Genomic DNA, 21027 nt, shown 5'->3' on the forward strand with positions numbered 1-21027 from the left:
TCCATTTCAACTGGGAAGTTTGGCAGTGATCAGTTGCTCAATTTTAGTTCAAATGGATTTGATGTCGAATGCCGCTAATAGCAGACAAGGAAATAACTTTAATGGGTAAAACCTGTGTTGTGGCAAAGATTTTTTATTATAAAAGCAAGGTCGCTATTATACATTTTTAGCCGCTCTGTTCTGCGTTTGTGTTTGTGTCTTGCCTGTAATCCTTTTCCCCCTCAAGCATTTATGACTTTGGAAACGGATAAGTTCCCCATCTGGGAAACAGGTGGAAGATATAAGCATTTTGCCAGGAGCATTCTTCTATTTATTTTCCATCAGTGGAAACTGGTTTTGGCACCACTATAGCAAGCTCATATTTTTTTTTCCCTTTTATTTTTTAAAAGGGCCAGCCATCCGATGTGAATCAAGTCAGATGTTGAGAGTTCATGTTAACGGTGCAAGAATGCACGGTGATTTTAATAAAAATGGACGAACGCATTACAATTCTACCACGGCGGAGATCGGAAGATCGCGCGTGGATTGGTTCGTGCTGGGAGGATACTGGCTTCTCGCCCTCGTTCAGACATGCGACCGTTGGCTGACTCTCACATCTTCTCATAATTCAACCGGAATTTTCAGTTCCTCACGTCCTTTCAAATATTCCTCCTAATGTATCAAAAGGTTTTTGTTCATATGGAACAATTTAACTCCATTCTTGTTGTCTGAAAGACTGACTCTTGCATATGATCAGTTTGTTTGTCTGCTCTGTGGATGATTTGGAGGTGCTCTTGAGATACGAGTTGAAAATGTTGAAATTGTTCTTGGATCAATTTTAGAATGTTTTAAACAATATGACAAGAGTTAGGCAGTTTTTGCTTCAATTTAATAGAAATACTCCCTGTGTTGTTCGGATCTTTACCATTTGGAGGCGATTGTATCGGTAATGAAAGATATTCTGATTCATGTGAGCTCAGAAGGGGAAAAAAATCAGTGCACTTATCACTGTAATTTCAGTTTTTTAAGATGACTAATCCTAAAACTCAATTTACCACTGCCAGGTTCGCTGGACCGACGTGGGCGGCATGGAAGATGTGAAACTGAAACTGAAGCAGGCTGTGGAGTGGCCCCTGAAGCATCCCGAGGCCTTCACTCGCATGGGCATTCAGCCTCCCAAAGGGGTCTTACTGTATGGACCGCCAGGATGCTCCAAGACCATGATAGCCAAGGCCCTGGCCAACGAAAGTGGCCTCAATTTCCTGGCCATTAAAGTGAGTATTTGTATTATTATTATTATTCAAGCAGTAATTTCCTAAATTACAGAACTCCTATTACAGCAAGATCAAACTGTAGATATTTACTTAATAGATATAGGTATGAAAAATGAAAATGGTTCAGGTTCAAGGCCACGATAGATGCGTACTAAGTCATTTTTTGCAATTTACACAAATGATTATGCTTTTTAAAATGAAATAACTATCAATTAGTAATTACCAGCAGTCAAACTTGCACATCATACACAAAACTAGTTGAAGTTAGTGAAGTTCTGTCTTTCAATTTGACAAATATGAATCAAATCATTCTTATTTCATGTATTTAACCCCCCCTCATTTATCCTTACGGGGTCTTAACATGTCCATCAACATCCTGGAGAAGATGCTTCACCCTAACCACCCAGGAGGGACGTCTCACTGCCCCATTTCCTGTGCAAAGAGCTTCCTTGTGTGACCCTTGAACCCGTGTTTGTCCATTTTCATTCATCACCTCTGACCCCCCCAACCACTGTCACCTCAGCCTCCTTCCTTACCTCCATTCATTCCCATCGTCCTGACAGAGATGGATGAGCCAAATTTCGGAGTTGTTGACCAGTGATTGTCTTTCAAAGAGTTTGCCGTAAAAGCAGTCAACTCATTCAACTCAAAACAACGCCTGTTATCAGTTCTTGTCGTTTGGGTTTGCCAACCGTTCCTTACAAAAAATGGAGTTGTTAAATCCTGACTGGTTTTACAATTCTCCACCATTAAAGTACAGCCATACCTTTACTCACAAAGTTGTTCTAAAAGCGTATAGTAGTCACACACAGACTCAGCTCATATCTTCATGCCAGGATCACTCACCATATGCAGACCTGGGCTCAACCACTGAGAGGAACGAGTCAGCCGGCACACTTAACTGCAGACATGGAGACTGCGACTTGAAGTGTCCTCTACTGTGTTGCCCCGGAGGTGTTGAAAGGGGCAACTTCAGAGGAAGGAAGTTCTCACCGGGGGTCTAAGTGGACGTTTTATCCACCCAATCTAAACTGAGTTTTAGTCAATAACATTGATGTAGAAGAAAAGAATGAGTTCGGGTTCTTTTCTAAAGTACGTAAGGCACTCAGACAGAAAATCCAGGGATATAAATGAGCTGTTCCAAATGATACTATCAAAATGACATTTTTATAGCTTGGAATTGTAAGGTTGCTGGAAATGGCCAAATATTTGACCTTTGTGTTTCCAAATGTCTGAAAAGACTAGCTGACTAACATCCATGTGTTTGATATTTCAGGGTCCTGAATTGCTGAGCAAGTATGTTGGCGAGTCTGAAAGAGCCGTGAGAGAGGTTAGACATGCTTTTACTTGCCATCAGACCGGAAAGAGAAGACATAGCTTTCATGCACCTCTGACTTTTACATAGTTCAGCAAATTTGTGTACTGGCTCAGGTTTTACTTTGCTGTAAGTGACAGACCTAAAACAATGTGAAAACCTTTTTTTGTGTGCGAAGAACCTTAAATAACACAACACAAGAAGAACATAAACTTTTTTTGTAAGAGAAACAAAGTAACAGCAAATAGCAAATAATTCATGTGCTAAGAAACAATTGGTTTCTAATAATTCCTTCATTTATTTCATTCATTTTCCTTACCAATTATTTTCACAATTAGTGCTGTCAAAATGGAATGCTTTACATCTATATTTGCTTGGACATAGTGTATACATATCGTAAATTTAACCAATGTAAGAGCACTGTCAAAATTAAAACATTAATTTTAATGACTGCTTCAAGTGTAATTTAACCTTGTTAGTAATGTAATACCATTTCTTTGGCTTCTAATACACATTGCCTGCCAATGACGGCACCGGAAGACCAATCCGTTTTAAGCAGCAGGTAGTCACTGCTAGATTGTTTACTAGAACCCACTAGAACTATTACTGTTCATATTGTTTATAACAATTTACGTCAGATGTACTTGGACGCACATTATGACGCTACCCAGAGCTATTTTTCCTGTTTACGCTTGCTGCCAGCTGAGGGTGAGCTCCCTCCACCGGCTATTTTTAAATCTTCTTTTCCGTCTCTCCTCTCCCATTGTCACCACCTTGCAGGTGTTTCGGAAGGCCAGAGCCGTCGCACCCTCCGTTGTTTTTTTCGACGAGATTGACGCCTTGGCTGGAGAAAGAGGAAGGTAAATGTGGGCTAATAATAATGATGCGTAGAGTATTGTTCTCGGTGGAGGCTAAAGGCGGGTTAGTCATTGTCTGCTCGGTGACAAATGGAATGTCTCTTAGCCGTCCTCTTTTCGAGTCCTGGTGGACATAGTGGAGGCCTTTTTCTTCAATGGGATGGCACATCTGTGGCGCAGAGGAAATAGGATGGAGGGGGTGTTATTAGTTTGATGGAGGGACACAAACATTTCATTGTCCGCTAGGCCTGGCGGATGGGGGTGGAAGGGTGGCCAAATATGTGGCGTGGAAATGACCAAAAGGCCCACTTTGTCAACAGGCAGTGGTCAAATCCATCTAATTCTATCTTGTCTAAATCAGGGACTCAAAGTGTGGTCCCTAGTACCACAAAATCGAAAGACAGACAGATGCCGATTGTTAATAGTCGATAAATAACGCAAAAGCCGCCGACTTCTTTAAAGCCCCTCTCTGTTAAAGGACAGTGACTTAGTCTCCCCTCCTCTGCAGTTATTTATGCACATGCACTTCCTGCCATGTTTAATCAATAAAGTGGCTGGCCTCTAAAACGTTCCCTCCCTGGGATTTTCAAAACTGTTGACACAGGCGGACCACCTCTGTTTGACTCGTGGCGCGTGCGCATCCATTCCCCCGCACCGTCATGTAAAAAGATGAGTAGCACCTGTAAATCTGTCAACCGACCTGCCACGAGTTCAAACCCGTGGGATGAAATCAGAAAGGGAGGCCCGATGGGAGGAATTGGAGTTTTAAACACACACACAGAACGGAGGGGGACAAAATGGACAAACATTGCATGATGCAGTTAGAACTGAAGAAATATCATTTATTCCATCCATGTGCTTTAATGAGTATATACAGGAATTATTAATATGATTTTTTTAATGACCCCAGTTTCAACTTTTGAAACAATTAATGAATGCAATTTTTTCCAGTTGATATCAGTGGAATTACAAACATGTCAGCATAGTCAAATAAAGTATACAAAATACATATATATTAAGAAAAAAATATATATATATAATAAGTGAATTATACTTTTAGTATTAACAAAACTGAAGACAAAATAAATATTAAAAGATAAAATAAAAGTCAGGGGGGGCTAACGGATTTCCCATATTGACTCTCCTTAAGCAGCAAAAGTACTCTGGTGGCTTTTGATGACATCACTGGCAGTTTGGCTCACTTCAGCTGCCAAGCAATTTATTTTCCCTTTTTACCTATGAAAGAACCTGTTACTAGGGCACAAGTGAGCACATTCAAATGCCTACTACAGGTTTTACAAGATGAATATTAGCAATTAGAAGTGATGGATGTCACTTCCTCTTGCAGGGAAGTTTCCTAGTATAACCGTCCATCCATCAAGGGGGTCTTTTTTTGGGCACATTTGTTGTTTCAACACTTGTTTACTTCTTCAAACCTACTCCATCATTTGACTCCAGAGGCGGCAAATGTTCTTACACTCACGAATTAAATCCGAGTACAGATACTTGGGCCAAATTGACTTGGGTTTGTTTTTTTCCGACGCTCAAATCAGTCGTTCATCACGTTCTGTCATTTACGCTCATTTTCCTCCGTGTTCTCCATCATTCTTGAAGCTCTACGGGATCGGGCGGCGCGGGCGATAGAGTCCTGGCGCAGCTCCTGACAGAGATGGACGGCATCGAGCAGCTCAGCGACGTCACTGTGCTGGCCGCCACCAACCGACCGGACATGATCGATAAGGTAAACACACGCCAGGCAGTCCTTTGGTCGATGATTGATATGCCCCCATCCTCCTCACCTCTCCCTCTGCAACTATTGCACTTGATGGATGAGGTTAAAGGGGCCTCTCCCTTCACTCTCCCCTTGGAAATCTCTCGTTGCTTTGTTTGCTTTGGATGAATGCAACGATTGGCATGAGAAAATCTTGACCATTTTGCCACAACTGAAATGGAAGTTGAAATTTTACCCATCATGTTAAAATAGTTATTGGCTCAGAATCAAAATAAATGTGACATCAAGGGCCGTCAATAATTTATTACCATTTTATTCATGTTTAATCTGTTCAAGAAAAAAATATTTAAAATCTAACAAAACAATTATAAGTAATGCTAAAGTCCATTATTATGTGTGTATATTTGTGAATGTTGTACAATGAGAACTCTGAGCCCCCCACATAGTTACACCTATATCCATTGTCCTAGATACTTGATATTTACGGTGGGAATATACCATGTCACACACACACACACACTCACACACACACACACACACACACACACACACACACACACACACACACACACACACACACACACACACACACACACACTGAAGCATTTTTACATGAATGAAAATTGAGTGGTATCACAATCTAAAACGTGTTGTCTGGCATGTGTTCCAATCGAGTCCAGCATCTTGATTTAGTCACTTAAAGATAATGACTCTGACTTTTCGTTCTTGTCATTGATTAGTCCTTGAAAGGCAAATACCCACCTTCCTCTACTCGTCCCCTCCTTTCTTTTTTATCTCCTACCTCTTTCCTGGCCACAAAAAAAGCAGCTTTCTTTGCTCCCTTATCCGCCCATCTCGGGCCTAATGAAATTTCCTGAGTGCTGATCAAAGGACACGTCTGGGCCTTTTCAAAGGCACACAGGAAGGAGAACATCCTGACGCTTCTTAAAGGGCAGACGGCTTGTCTATTTTTTGTCTCGTTGGCTCCAAGCCATTGCAAATATATTTGCATGGGTGATGGGAGGAAGTGTTTCATTGGGAAATAGATTATAAGATTGTCTTGTCATGTATAGATGACCCCACTAGTTGGTATATAAAACAGTCTGATAAGGAAAAAGCACAAAATCAACTCCCTTTAAAGTCTATGAAGGGATTTATTCATCTATGTAGATATGTATACACACATTCAAATCAGATTTTTTTTCATGCATTATGCAGTCATACATAAGAATCACACTCACATGATACAATCTGATTTGTGTCACACATTTGCAAAAGAAATCTAATTTGACCTGTAATGTTTACATAGCCCAAGTTTTCCTGTGTAAAGAATGGATCGGTCGCTGCAAGGGCGGATTGACAGAAGCTTCTCTCTCTCCTCGACAAGCGCCCGGTCGCTCATTTCCAAATCTTTTCAAACTGACAAACATTTCCAAAGATGTCGGGTGTGGGGGGCTACTCTATTAGGTAGGGGAGGTCAGTCAGGCTTTTTATTGCCGGCCTGAACAGATGGGAAGCCCCATGCATCTCGCCTCCACAAGCGGGCCTCTCAGGAAGTGGTCTCCCAGGCAGCTGAGAAATCACATTACACCCCCTTTCGACCCCACTAACTGAGTGTATTGCTCATAAATGGGCTCGCAGTCACTTATGTTGCGGTGGAAAACTGTCAACGTAAGATAGAGCTTTATGAAATAAATGCTAACTGATGCAATAGCGAGTCATGTGGATATGGAACACACTACCTAACCCCTTGGCGTACACCCCAAAACTCATGCGTCCCCTTATGGGTTTCAACCACCTACCCACTTTCACCACCGCAGGCACGGGTGGCCATTCCAATACAAATGGCTGGATATGACGGGAGGGGTGCGAATGAAGACAAATGGGGGAAGCCGGGTGTCAATGCAGTCATTGTCAGCTGTTGGCGTTGGGGAGGAGGCTCCTAGGGGGCCTCAGCTGTTCAAGTTGGGGGCAGGAATAGGAAATAAGTGGAGAAAGTAGTACATTGATTCCAGTGGGGAGGGAGTGGATCTGTTGTCCATCACTCAAGCTTCCCTACCAAGAGATAAATTGAGAGGAAAGTTCGTTGTTTTTGGGGATCATTGACACTCTCAATTAGGGAAGTACTTGTATTTGCCTGGGATTTCAAATAAGGATTTTATGCCAAGGTTGAGCTTTAATTTGCAGTTTGGTTTTAAGAGGGTGTTCATGATGTTTAACTTTGAGATGGAAAGACTCGTTGAAGGTTTTGAACAAGTGGAACTTCAAGACCGTTTTGGGGTTTTATGGTTAGAGCTACATTCAAGGCTCCAAAAAAAGGGCTTGAAGCCAGAGTTGAGGTTTCGGTCTTGGCTTGCCAGTCTGATTTAGGGTTTTAAATCAGGTTTTTGTTTCAATCTAGGCTAAAGAGTTATTGGCGGCTATACAATTCAAATATCCATGTCAACTGGGAAAGTTTATCAGAAAGAATGAGTCAGGGTTTGAAGCTGGAGTTTCTCTTTGAAACTAAAATAGGACTGACTGTTTTGAAACAAGGTTTTAAATGTCAAATTAATAATTCAACACATAGTTAGGCATTAAAATGAGGCCTTGGATTACTGGACAAATAACAGAACAGAACATTTGGAAAAGCCAAGCATTATCCATTTCGCTCCAGGGTGTTTGTTCCATATTTCATTTAGTTTGTTCGCAAAATATATGTGATCATTTAAAAAAAAAGCCTCTGTTGTACTCAATTTACTCAGCGCGTGGAGATCATGTCCGAGGCAGTTTTGCGATCTTCCGATGAGCTGCAAAGAATTGTGAGCAACATGGCAACATCCTCAGATGGTACGCGGCGGAATCAAAGCCCAAATAACCTAGAACAGACCGTCCCCACACTTCCTTAGAGTGGAAACTAAATGTGCGGTTTTCTGTTGTTTACTCCACATCTGCTGGAAACAAGGCGCGGGGAAGCAGCGCAGCGATGTGCGTTCCTTGGCGTGGATAGCAAAAATAAATATCGAATCAATCTGCGGGAATTTCAAACATGCACTTTTCCCGTACCCGCAATTTGATTCAATTGAAAGGGGGGCTGCCAATTGATCATTTTGTAACTGACTGACTTCCCTCGATTTAGTTAAGCGATGAATGTGGTAGCTTTGTAGATAGGCAAAGTTTTCTTTGGTGTTTTCTTGGGTCGTTTGTTTGGTTACAGTGCCACAAATTGCTGGCAGATGTTTTTGTTTTTCCTTTGTTGTTCTTTTGGACCATGAGTGACCAACTATACACTTATCAGATCGCCAAAGCTCACAAGCATATGCACAAAAAAAGTCCACTTGATGCAAAGTGATGTAAACTGACTACATTCGATTTAAGACATTTAACAATGCATTTTATGTTAATCTGCGGGATGATGCATATATAAAGGGTCCTGAAGAAATAATGAATTTTAGCCATGAAGGAATAGTTCATACTTTTGTTTTCTTTCTTTGGTATTGGGTTCTTAATAATCGATGTCTAGAAAATAAAAATAAAACATCTTGTCGCTTTTTATTAATATTCAAAAGATTCCCAACTCTCGTTATCATGCATTTTACTGTCTAGTGACCAGTCATGGGTGTTGTCTGCTTTTCACTTGATGATGTATTGGCTTCAGTGCCCTTGCGACCTTTGTAATGATAAGTGGTTTGAAAAATGAATGTTATCAGGAAGAGAATTTTATCATCGTGCAGCGTACGATTGAGTGTAACATTTTGCTTTACTCTCAAAATGTCTTATTTATGGAAGCACTGAAGTGACAGAGTTAGTGATTTAGGATTTCTAAGCCATCTAGTATAGTTTTTATAAATGTATAGAGCAGTGTTGGTTCTTTACAGGAGAGGGAGCCAAACATGACCTGCAAATTGCCTACAGCACATTACATATTTAGTGCTATATGTCTTCAAAAATCCTTTTAAAAAAAGTATTTTAAAAAGTCCCTAAGGAAAAAAAAACCAATGATTCATGCGTCATTCAATTGATTTGTTTCTAAAAAAAATTCAAAAATGTTCGTTTGAGTTAAAAGCTCTGCAAACCTGCCCGTATGAGTTTTGTATATGCACGCTCCAACTATTGGTAACTTAACGACTAAATTGAAATCAATTCTGTCTTTTCTATCTCTTGGATCAAGTTGACTTTTTCGCCTTCTTGTATTCGTTCAAATGATGCCGAGCACGAGGCCTTGAGTTACACATCGAGTTTTTTCAAACAAGTGCCCCATGTCGATAAAGGTGCACATTCATCGTGAACAGCACGGACATCTGCCAGTATTTTTCCCCTGCAGAACCGGTGTGGACGTTGGCTAATTGCAATCACGCTCCAATTGCACCCCCGTGTAATTAGCGGACAGCTTGGTAAATATGCTGATATTGGCAAAATCAGAGCTTTGACTTCCTGCTTTGTATTCAAAGCACATGTCATTGATTGCCGCTACGCGGGTTTGCATCCCACATCTTAATCAACTGTGTTGCTCACTTTTTCAGGCCAGGGACAAATTGTAACCTTCTACAAAGACATTTAATGGGTTAACAAGATGGAAACCAGGAGTTTTCAACATGTTTTGTGGGTTGACAAAAACACACTACTTTTTGAGAACATCGAATTTGGATAACGTACTGTTATGTCACTCGGTGACTGGACTTACAATGTTGAAATTAGAAAGGAATAGCAATTAGTGCAATCCTTGTCAGCTTTATTTTCATGTTAAGTCAATCATATAGTGGAGGAATGTCTTGCTTGAAACCCAAGTTAAATATCCTAGAGCGAAACATATGCGTGTAATATACACATTTCTTAATTGCCAACTTCATAAAGGAATGCACAGTGAAACGCCAGTCTTTCTTTTGATGAAACTCTTCCCCCAGAGCGTATAATCACCAGAACTCAGAACCTTGCACTTTTGCTTCCTAATGTTATCATATCCTCCTTGTGACGAGTCAAGATGGGCGGAATTTTTGCAGCCTCTGTCAGAAAGGATTAAAATGGGAACACGCTGTCCGAGAACGGTTATCGATAGACTTTTTATCATTGGTCCAAACGGAACACAGTGTTCTACTTTTTTTTTGTTTTTTGTAGCAAGCATCTGCGCTCTGTGCGTTGTGCAACAGGGTAACAAACCAAGAAGATCTGAGTGTGTTTGTGAGCAAGTAATAGGATATGGATGATCTCTATAGGAAGGTAGATGTGCGTTTTTGTGTGTGAGTCTGTGTGTCTCAGCATGGAGGATCCCCAGGCAAGTATCAGACTTCAAGAGCTGTATTAGGATCAGTTTGTGTGTGTGTGTGTGTGTGTTTGTGTCTACGTACCCAGATACTGCCACATTCTGCAAAAACACGGACTCAAGTTGTTTGCAGTCTCAATTAATGTATATATTAACCACGTGTAAAATCTGGCATTGTTTAAATCTGTGGTCTCTAAGATATGGCGCGTGGGCCAACTATGGTCGAGTTTTTATTTGCTCTCAGAAAATATTAAATAGCTTGAGTTAAGTCTACAACACTAAATGGAGGTATTCACATAATCTCTGTTGCGTGTAGCCCTTAAGCCATTCACCGCCCTTGACAATTACAAAATAAAATCAATTTCAACTGGGAAGGCTGTCATTGGGTTAATGTTTCAATGCCATTGATGGCAATAGACATTTAATCCAATTTGACAGGGGATGGCAGCGATTAGATTTAATTCTTTAAAATGTATGAATAGTTATTAAGAACCCAATGTCTTTTTACCTGATTCTGATTTTCTGAAAATGGCGTGATTGTCATGCAGAACAATGACTCAGGTACTCCACCTTCGAAACTAGTCTGAAAAACACATCGATCTCTTCGTAAAAGAAGCTTAAGACATTTAAGCAGGGCTTTGAGATCCCAAAAAATAAACCATTCACCACATTTAGTTTTCGTTGTGTGTGTGTGTTTGTCTGTGTGTGCGTGTGTTATAAAAGAGGAAATGAGAGTTCTTTGTGTTACCTGGCAGACGATTCTTCAGCATGTGTCGTCTTGCCTCTTGGCAAGCCGAGACCACCGGCGTCCTTGGAATGCTCTCCATTCAGGAAATCTCGTTTATTCTCATGAAAGGCTGCTCCCCTCCTGCAATAATGCTCCAAAGCTGACAGTTTTCTTTCCACCACTCCCCCCTCTCACAAGAATGTTTATTCCTAGTTATCTTGGAATTAGCTAGCCTTTGTCTTAAATAAAACTAAGCAAATAGCATTTATGGATGCAGATTTAAGTAGATTATCTCACAATAATTTCCAAGGATTTTGGACCAGGTTTGAAAATTGTTTTGCGGACTCCCATGTGATGGCTTGCAGACTTCAGTTTTAAAATTGTCAGTATAGTGTACAAAGTACTACATGGTATTATGCCCTGACCTCTTTATCCAGCCTCTTCAAAAACAAGGAGCCATCTTTGCCCACATCCGGATGCACTCATACAAAATAGAAGGTGGCTGGGGAGCAGCTGGCGGGGCCAACAAATAATGCCCTCATTGTACCTTCCAAACATCCCCTGCCGAAGCCCCCGAGCTCGTCGCTCTGCTCTGGACTTCCCAATGCCACATTAAGGGCTGCTTACAAATGTCAAAGCTTTCTGTCTTTTGAAGGGGATTTGAAATTGGAGTATGCTGACAAGAGGGGGTAATGTTTCTACATTGTCACTTCAGCAAATGGGAAACGAACAAACAAACAGGCTATTATCTGCCATACGCCAGTACCTCCATTTACCAATGGCCCAACTTAAGCTTTCAGCCAAGAAACCCAGCGCCTCAATCACTTTATTACCACTCCCAGTTCAAGTTTACTTTCAAACTACATAGAAATCAGTGATTATGTCAAGTCTATATGAATTCCCTCCACAATTGGCAACCATTTATTGTGTTTTGGTGCATACACAAAAAAATCCTTGCTTTTATGGTGTCCAAACATAAACATTTGGGCAACATCCAATTTGATAAACATTGTGGTCCTGCGATGCCATGTTTTTCCAGTTCCTAAGTCCTGTTGTGCTAGTTAGCTATCGACCCTGTTAGAGAGAAAACAACAACAACAAATAGGGACAGAAACACTGCGGTGGTCTTTGAGATCTCTCAGGGCCTCCCGCTGCTTCTTGGCAGAAGCCTCACTTCATTTCCTCTTTCACAATGATGAATGGCCATGTGAAAGGGGGGCTGTTTGCTGGAGCTTGTGCCTAACTCTAGATTTGCGTGTGTTATCTCGACGTCGTTGTAAAAAAAGGAATAGAACGGTATTTTATGAAGTATTAAAAGCATGCAATAAGAATGTGTATAGTACGTGGAGACATGTGACTTGTGCATACAATTGTAATCTTGAATGTGTGCCTTTAAGCGGCCAAGATTTGCCCTCATTGCGTTCACCTTTAATTTTAGGGGGCATTTCAGTGTTAATGGCTACGTCATTCCCCTGACCTAAATCCAATTGAGTATACATTTTTTTTTTTGCTGGAGTTGAAATGGAAGGAAATTTACCCCCCAAAATAGTAACAAGGAACTGAGGACAGTTTTTGTCTTCTGCCTTGGAGAACATCAAAACAAATCTAGGATCTAGGAACGGAAATGTTGACCATTGGTTTGTTTGTTTTTACATTATTGGCCTTGCAGTCCCATTGTTGATCTGTGTGCTTTTAAGTAATACTGCATGATAATATAATTCTTAAAAAATGTACAATTCCCCATAGTAACTAGTGACTTGGGGTGTGGTTCTCCTGGTTGGATAAGGGGGGGTGTTATGGTGTCAAAGGGCCGTGGGGAGGTCCCAGCCTAAATCCACCACTGTCCTCCAGGCCACATCCCTGAACTAATCTCCTTTATCTTCCTCCTCTTCCTTCTCCTTGTGGTGATGGCCTCGGGAGATGTGCGGCTAAGCCCTCCTCTGATCCCCCCCACCGAAGCCTCCCCTTCCCTCCCAAGCCCTCTACATGGGCCTCGGAGCTGGCCGGCCTTCTTTTTTGGCTTTCCCCGCTTCCTTCCTTCCTCAGCTCCTCCACTAATAGCTCCCTTGTTCCTGACTAGTCGGGGGGGCTGCCAGCTGAGCGGTCATTCGTGGAAGATTCATTCTCGGCATGCTAATTGTAAACAGACAGAACGAGTAAGAAGGAGAGAGGGAGCAGAATGGAGGAGCGCTCAAATCCTTCCATTTCCTCCCCTCTTGCATATCTCCGCCATCTTTATGGCTTATCCGGTTGCTGCTTTGCTACCCTTCCTCCCTTCTCATCGAACCGCACTAAATCACGCAGTAGTTACTGTGTGCTAAATGTTGCATTGAATTATTCTACTTGGTAAAAATGCTTGAGTTTCTTACTTGTTTGCAATTTCAGCCATTTTCAGTACACCTATACTCCTTTTTGCATCTTTTTGCTCACTCACAGATTTTGATATATCGCTTTGACTTACAACAGTATATTCCATAATCTCTAGTTTACTGCAGAGGACTCGTAGACTCTTGATCTGATCTTTTTCCTCAACAAAAAAACCTTAGTATCCCTGGTCTCTTCTAGGTTATCCTTGTCGTTTCACTTCTATTTATTGAGGACCCTGGTTATAGTCTCCTCCTGGAACTAGTTTTACTCCATGATAAGAAGTGTTGATAACAGTGCCATACCTTAGCCATTGAATTGAAAATACTTGACTCCATATGTATTTTCTATTATTCTGTAATGCTTCGTTCGCTCACTGTCCTTAATCACCTTTTCAATAAATCTGTTGAGCAGCTTTTACAAAGTATTACTTCTGGCTAGCCGAAGTGCCAAGTGTGCTGTGGTAATTCCGAATGGGCTTAGGTAAACCTTTCAAGTCCAGGGTTTTGTTCAAGACCACATTTTTAAGATCTGGGCTTAGTCTTGAACTTGACTCCCAAAAGATTAAATCTTTGTTACACCTTGAACTCAGTTTCCATCTTGGTCTTGTTTCAGTCTTGGCTTTAAAGGGCTTGATGCTTAATGCTGGGCTGTTTTCTTGCTGCCCACAGTCCAATCACAAATGAAGTTCACCTGCAGTTTATTTCCCCGCACAAAGTAATACATTTTCTTCGTGGTATCATACATCTTCTAACAGACCACACACATTTAGCAACAGTTCCGTGCCACAAACGTGACTCCGTCTGGGAGTAAATCTCCCCGTGATGCTATTTTAATTCTCACCTCTACAGGAAGAAGGATATCGTCGTGTAAATACAGTCGCTCGTGATGTTAGCCTCTTTCTTCAAGTACGAGATGGAAGATGGTGTTACAGATTAGCACTGTTTATTCTTAACCGCAGGCTCACTTTTTGTTTATTATCCAAGCAGCACATGAGCGTACACAGAACATGTTTGTGGCTGGAATTATTAGATTTGTTTAAATACAAATGTTGGTGGTGTGTATAGTATTTCCATATGGGAATGGAAAATAAACGAATAACATTCTAGGGACAAACGATTCTCATTAGTTTCAGGTTTGTGATGCCAGTTATCAGCATTGTGGGGAAATGAATCACATTCTGCTAAGAACCAATTGGTTGCTGGATTTATCTGTTTTATGGGATATGCATATAAATTATGAAATGAAAGCCATTTCATGCATATGACAATAACAAGTCAAGCAATCATAATAGGTACCATATAAATGCATACCTCTTGATTGAGATTAGAGGCAAAGAGTGGGCCTAAATGTTGACTCAATGATCCTAGCAGAATTCCATGCATTTACTACATGGAAAAAAATCCTCTTTAGAACCAACTTGGGATGTTTTAAAGCTGGCTATTAAAGAAAAAGCAGGCTTGCCTCCAGTATGCACAGCATGACCCCAAACATATAGTTAGCGTACAGGCTTTTCCTGAGGTTAACTCCAGTGCCAATACCAATTTATTCCCTTTTTAAAAGCAGAAAAAAGCCTTCAACTATAAAAAGGAATGACTCGACTATTCTCTGCATTGAAAACCTTCACTTTGCGCCTTGATTATGGTGTACGGTTTCTCTCTAAGATAAACAAAGCATGCTAAATGTGGCACAGCCAATTGGTCCAATCCTTGAACGAGGGGGCGACACAGAAAAAGCAATTAGGAAGACGGAAGCCACTAATTAGAAGCTGCGTGCCCAGCACACTGCATCCATTTTGTTTTCATCAGCAATATTTGAAGAGCTGGCTTTGCTCTGCCAGCCTGCATTCCGGGAACGCTGCCTTGTTTGAGGCTACACTCTTGCACCATCCTTTTCCACTTGTTGCTACAGAAAGAAATGTATAATAAAAAGGGGAAACATTCAAATAGTTCAATTGCTGTTTTCAGCAAGTTTGCACAAATGATTCCGTTTCCAGGATTGAGTTCCATGGGATTGCCGCCAATGCCTTTTGTGGATTGCGAATGTGGGGGAAGTGCAATACAGCATGCCAGAGTGGTTTGGGTGGTTAACTGACTTGCTTTGGGGAAACAACGAGCACCTGAAGAAAGCCACAAGACTCATTTCCACATTAATGTTGTATATTTGTGTGAACGAGCGCTTGACATTGTTCCATTATCGTAAGATGAGCTTGCACTAAAAGAAGAAAACATACAAGGATACATTAGGCCTTTTTCATCATTCAAAAGCATTCCCAGTCCTGCAGGGCCAAGAAAAATGACTTGCCCCCTTGTTCATTTACAATTATGTAAATTATGCACTATTTCTTTAAAATAAATCATCTACCTTTTCATAGCTTTTTCCTGGAATACAAGAAATTGCAGTTTGAATACCGTATTTAATGTACACTGGTTGTGTGGTAACAACTGATGCTCAGTGTACTACAATGAACTTTTCCCCAAAAGGCCCGAACTCCATACTTTTTGGAGCATTGAAAAGTTTCATGATCAGTGTATAAGTGCGTCCTCCATCTTCCTGTCACTGCTTCCTGCCTGGCCACAATGGTCACGATACTCCACGGAGAATAAAATGTCCCCCTCCACTTCCCAATTTTTTTTTCTCTCTGGTGAATGATAGAGAAACAAAACAGAAGAGGAAATAGCTCAAGCATTCCCCCTTATTCTATCTGATGTTTTTTCCAGACCGCCACAAATGCTTGAAGGGGCTGACCTTACTCAAAGTGAATGTTCTCCCCCTGCCTTCCACATGGAGTTTAGGAAATGTGCAAAACAGTATAGTATAACATAACAATTTTTCTAGAGATAATCTTTTTTGTTGTTGTTGTTGTTGTTGTTTTTGAGAGAATCAGCTTTAGAAAGATACTTCAGTCCGTATCTGGTGTGTATTTGTTTGTATTTATTTTAATATTTTTCAGTTTGTTTTGTTAACATTTTATAAATGTATAAGTGTATGTATAATTATAAAAAGCTCAAATTATGACCAAAAATATTCACTTGCCTTAAAGGATCCCTATTTTTGCCCCCTTCAGCCAATCTCCTAAACTGTCAAAAAGCAGCCAGTCTGGAGCTTTCTCGTGTTCCAAAAAAAAGAACAAGCAGCAGTCAATGCACATATGTCATGACCCGGCCTCTATAAATACACACATAGTGGGTTCGAAAGCCACAAAACACACCACAAGAAAGAATGGCTTCTTGCAGTGGAAGAAGGTAGCGGCCACTTTGAGCCTGTCTCAAATCTGCGCAAAACACATGTTATCCGTGTTATGGTTAGAATTAGCATCCCGGATGTGGGCTCTATCCCTATGGCCTCGAGGCTCAATCAAGTCCATCTCAAATTTGTGGGCCGCCTCATTCTTTCTATCGCTCTTTTGCTCTCCTCTCTCTTTCCGGAAGACGGATAATTCCCTCCTGATTGTGCAGCAGAAGGGGGGGGAAATGAGAAAAGCAAATATGGCCGGGAGCGGAAGGGGATCTGAGCCGTTATGCTGGGTCATGCTGAAAATAGAGACAGGTGCAGCATTCAGCATTTGCCATGAAATGCATTCGTACTCAAGTGCGAGTGAACAAGAATTCAACCCTCTATTTCAGAACTGTGAGGTGGCCGTTGTACACAGTTGCACAAATTATAAGTACAATTTGTGCATTTCTTAAGCATTGAAATGTTTAAACATACCAAAAAATGGCACGCTCAGGAACACCACACAGTAACCCAGATGTGTGTATAGTTGTTTCCTTAAGCCCAAGATGCTGTGGCAGAGAGGAAAGGCCGCCTGCCCATTAATTACAGAGCGGCCCTTAAGCTTGGACCGCCTCAACATGCATAGCACATCCGACACGGGGGGAACAGTTGGTTCCTTGAAGCCCAGACGGCAACACAAAGCCTGTTTTCTCGCTTCTTTTTTTGTTGCCTCTCCTCAAAGCGGGGCAAAGGTTGACAATTATGAACAGTCAGTTGAATCAAGTGCGTGTTTTTAGGTAAACAAAGTACATCTTGAACGTGAGATCAGACTTCAAAACCTATGTGATACCTAAGAAGTGTATTTAGGGATTTTTTTAACAATGCTGTCCTATTTGAACAAAGCTAGTCAATGCATTTTAAAAATCCCAACTTTTACAACCTATCCCTATCCTCTTAAAATTATGGGATTGATTGGGCCTGTTAGCGTTATTTGTTTTGGGCATGTCATATATCTATAAAATCTCCATTTGGGAATTTAACAAAATATTTCTTTATTTTTTTTATTGTGAATTCTTATCCACTTTGGGTTGGAAAGTGTACGGTCAGCTGTTTGTTTAGCGGTGGCATGAAGGGGGCCAAATATTTTCTGGTGGGGAAAAAATTCTGCTGCATCCTGCACTGCGATAACTCAAAGGCTGGGAAATTGTTTCCTTAGCGATCAATCAAACATGTTTTCTCAATATGATTGTTGGGGTTTTTAAACCACAAAATTCATAATTACTATGCATGTCACGTACGTCTGGTTTCTGTAGACATTATAGATACCAGCTATTTACTGTTAACTCTGGAACAATAGCTGTTTGTAAGTTAGAGGAAAATATACACATTCCCCGTCACTTAATTAGTCTCACGGCATTCGCCTCCGCCTGTCCGGGAAGCCTTTTAGTGCAATCACCAGTCAATACAGGAAACCAATGCATCAATCATTCTCAGGGCTAACGCAGCCATATTGGAAGTCTCATTCCTTGATTCCTTCGCAATCCCACGGGTTTAGTACCCATCTGGCGCGGGGATTTTTTGGGGATGAGGGGGTTGTTCTGTGCTATCGTGGCTAATTCCTACACACTAAAGCGTTCCCGTCTGTCTATGGCCCATCAAGACAAGATGGTCACCAGGTGTCTTCCTGTCTTCAAAGTGTTGGCGTCATTAATCATGCCCCCCGGCCCTGTTTTTGCACCGCCTGCACATATGTTTTATTTTTCTCAGGCCCTTCACGCCGCACGTACACATACTCTATACGTACATATGCTTTGCTTGTATATTTTTTGGATTGTCTGTCGCCCAGCTGCATTTCTTATGGGGTTAATGTCGAGTTTCAACTCGAGTGGAACCATATTGGTGAAGAGCTAATTGAAGTCATCATGATTACCTCTTGCAGAGGTGTTTTTGGGGAGATGTGTCATACCTCCAGCTGACTGCATTAAATTCTAAAGCTGCTTTTCCTGAAGCATTTCATTTAATTGTAGAGTTAAAACTAAAACAACTAGTAACTTACACTTACAATATATTGTGAATCAACAAGGACTACAGAAATGGCACTCTTCATTATTACACTAATGTTTCTGACCAAGTCAAAAAAACTGAAACTCTAAACATGTAGGCTTAGGAAAGCACAATTTCCTGTGACAACTAAAGCTCGACAAACAGGAAGTTGTACGAAGGATAATGTCCAATGCTTTTAGCGACCTTGTGACGCAGATAAAAGGATTTGCGAGCGTTTTGGGGGGAAGCTCATTGAAATGTCACCAATACATGTATTGTCTCAGCCTGAATTTCTGTCAAGGCTGCTACAGCCATAGAGTTAACTTGGCACCAGAGCCACTTTCATTGGCGGTGTGGACGGTTGCACTCTCAATGCCCTCACTGATGTAAAACAGAGAAGAAAAAGTACCAAGGGAGGTGTGTGTGTGTGTGTGGGGGGGGGGGGGGGGTGGGTGGGTCGTTGTTATTTCTGTTGATTTAAATTGTTGAGGAAGGGATTGGAAGGGGGTGCATGCTGCAGATGCCAAATCAGTAATGCGTTCCTCCAGGCTGGGAGCTGCCTGAACTCTGGGAGAGGAAGTTCCAAGCCTTGGGAGCTCCACACATCCTGTTCTTTTTTTCGTTTTTTTTTCTGTATTGCTACTAACCAGAGCTCATCGGGGACACCTCTTAACTACCACTAAAGTAAAGGAAATGTGTGTGTGTGTGTTGAATTTTCTCCTGCATTCTATTTAACACAAAAATGGTCACACTGAAATAAGCAACAAAAAAGTACTTTTTGAAGAATGTTTTTTTAAATCCATTACACACTGCCACCTCTCAGAATTTTCAGACTGGATGCCATGTGATTTTCACACAATTGAGTTTTGTGGAGAAAAAATATGCTTACACCCCCCTAGGGTGAACCCAGACTTTGGGAATCCCTGAACTAGAATGGAATTTATGCCCCATAATCATGTTCCCATCACCACTATTCAGTAGTAACACAATGTTCGCTGTGTGACTAACCAGTCTCTCCACGCTCGACCTTCTCTGATAGGACAGGAAGTTTGCCGGAGGATAACACTGTTTTAGTTTCTGCTATTTTGGAGAAATGGAAAGGTTTTGAGTGTCTACTTGCCGTCTTCCATATCCTTACACGATTGGCTGCTGTGTTTATTTGTAGTCACTCTCGAGCTCTCCAGCTGCATTTCAGCCCTTGCGACCCAAATGGTCTCTCTGTGACCCTGATCACTGTCAGAGTTTTCGTCTTGCTCTACGGGAACTATGTTAATCCTTTGGCTATAGACTTTTTGGTGAAATCTTTTCCATATATACAATTATCATGTGTGAAAGTAGGAGTGCTTGATTGGGTTATATTGGACAAAACTGTGTTTTGCGGAAATAGTTTGTGGAAAAAGGCCCTTGTCACTTTGCACACCGGGACGATTACTTGCTGTATCTCAATCGTTTCAAGATACTCTTTCCCATTGCCAGCAAAGTTCCCAGGTGCTATGGTAGGACAAACATAAATTCCCACAGACGAGCTCTATAATCTTGAAGATTGTTGAATTTAAGAATGGTGTGAAATGAGTTATCTCACCAAAGAGATTCAAAATATTCCCATTGGAAATAAACAAAATTCTTGTCACATGCTGATTTGCCTTGATTTTTCATGAGGAGGAATTCCCATTTTGTTCAGCATTCCAATGCTTGGTCTTGGGGGAAAGGGCTTTTTTTTGTTCCCACTCAACAAAGCTAGGTCACAACAATTCCCACAGCCAAAAATATTGCTGGTCTTCCCCAGAATGCTGCTTTTGAAGCTGCCGGTCTGGCAAAACATTGCTGTCGAATGTAAACACAATTGTTCTCATGCCTTATGGCCTTCAGTTTTAACTGTCTTTTCTACACACCAGAGATAAGTTTTTTTCCCATGTCGCTGTGAAAGGTCTAGCGATAGCAAAAAAACATAAATGATGGGAAGTTTGAAAAGGGCTATTGGCACTGCCTTTGACGCAAGATCATTTTAAACCTTAGTTTTTACTCGATCAACCCCCAAAATACTGCTATTCGTAACAATCAGAAGTTGACTTTATCTGGCATTGTCATTGTTTTCTCCCTTTACACAGTAGGAAAACACTAAATTTAATTGGCAGTGTGTTAGGGGTTCTAAGTTCATCGCTACATTCTCTTATGGCACCAGGTGTTCTCGTATTTTTGTCCAAATAATGACTCCCAAAAAAGAAATTGAATGTGAGGAGGTGGTGTGGCGTTCATCTGGCTTCCCCGAGCTGCTCTGCAA

General features: G+C 41.2%; 1 protein-coding gene and 1 long non-coding RNA gene across 3 annotated transcripts in view; one reads left to right on the forward strand and one right to left on the reverse strand.

The window, feature by feature from the left end:
• afg2a (AAA ATPase AFG2A) overlaps positions 1-21027 on the forward strand; it is a 52319-nt gene that overhangs the window by 13116 nt on the left and 18176 nt on the right. For both annotated transcript variants that reach the window (XR_013328611.1, XM_077732645.1), the window contains exons 12-15: positions 1044-1253; positions 2530-2583; positions 3349-3428; positions 5040-5166. Coding sequence is in view for 1 of the 2 variants with exons in the window: in XM_077732645.1 (XP_077588771.1) it covers positions 1044-1253; positions 2530-2583; positions 3349-3428; positions 5040-5166 (471 nt within the window). In the remaining variant the exon portion in view is untranslated. The remainder of the gene's footprint in view (positions 1-1043; positions 1254-2529; positions 2584-3348; positions 3429-5039; positions 5167-21027) is intronic.
• Positions 9852-11401, reverse strand: LOC144207268 (uncharacterized). The gene is made up of 4 exons (XR_013328612.1): positions 11145-11401; positions 10905-10979; positions 10693-10732; positions 9852-10498 (listed from the first exon to the last, which is right to left on the reverse strand). It is a non-coding gene; the product is annotated as an uncharacterized LOC144207268 (long non-coding RNA).

Source organism: Stigmatopora nigra, chromosome 14, assembly GCF_051989575.1.
Source record: "Stigmatopora nigra isolate UIUO_SnigA chromosome 14, RoL_Snig_1.1, whole genome shotgun sequence".
Taxonomy (NCBI): domain Eukaryota; kingdom Metazoa; phylum Chordata; class Actinopteri; order Syngnathiformes; family Syngnathidae; genus Stigmatopora; species Stigmatopora nigra.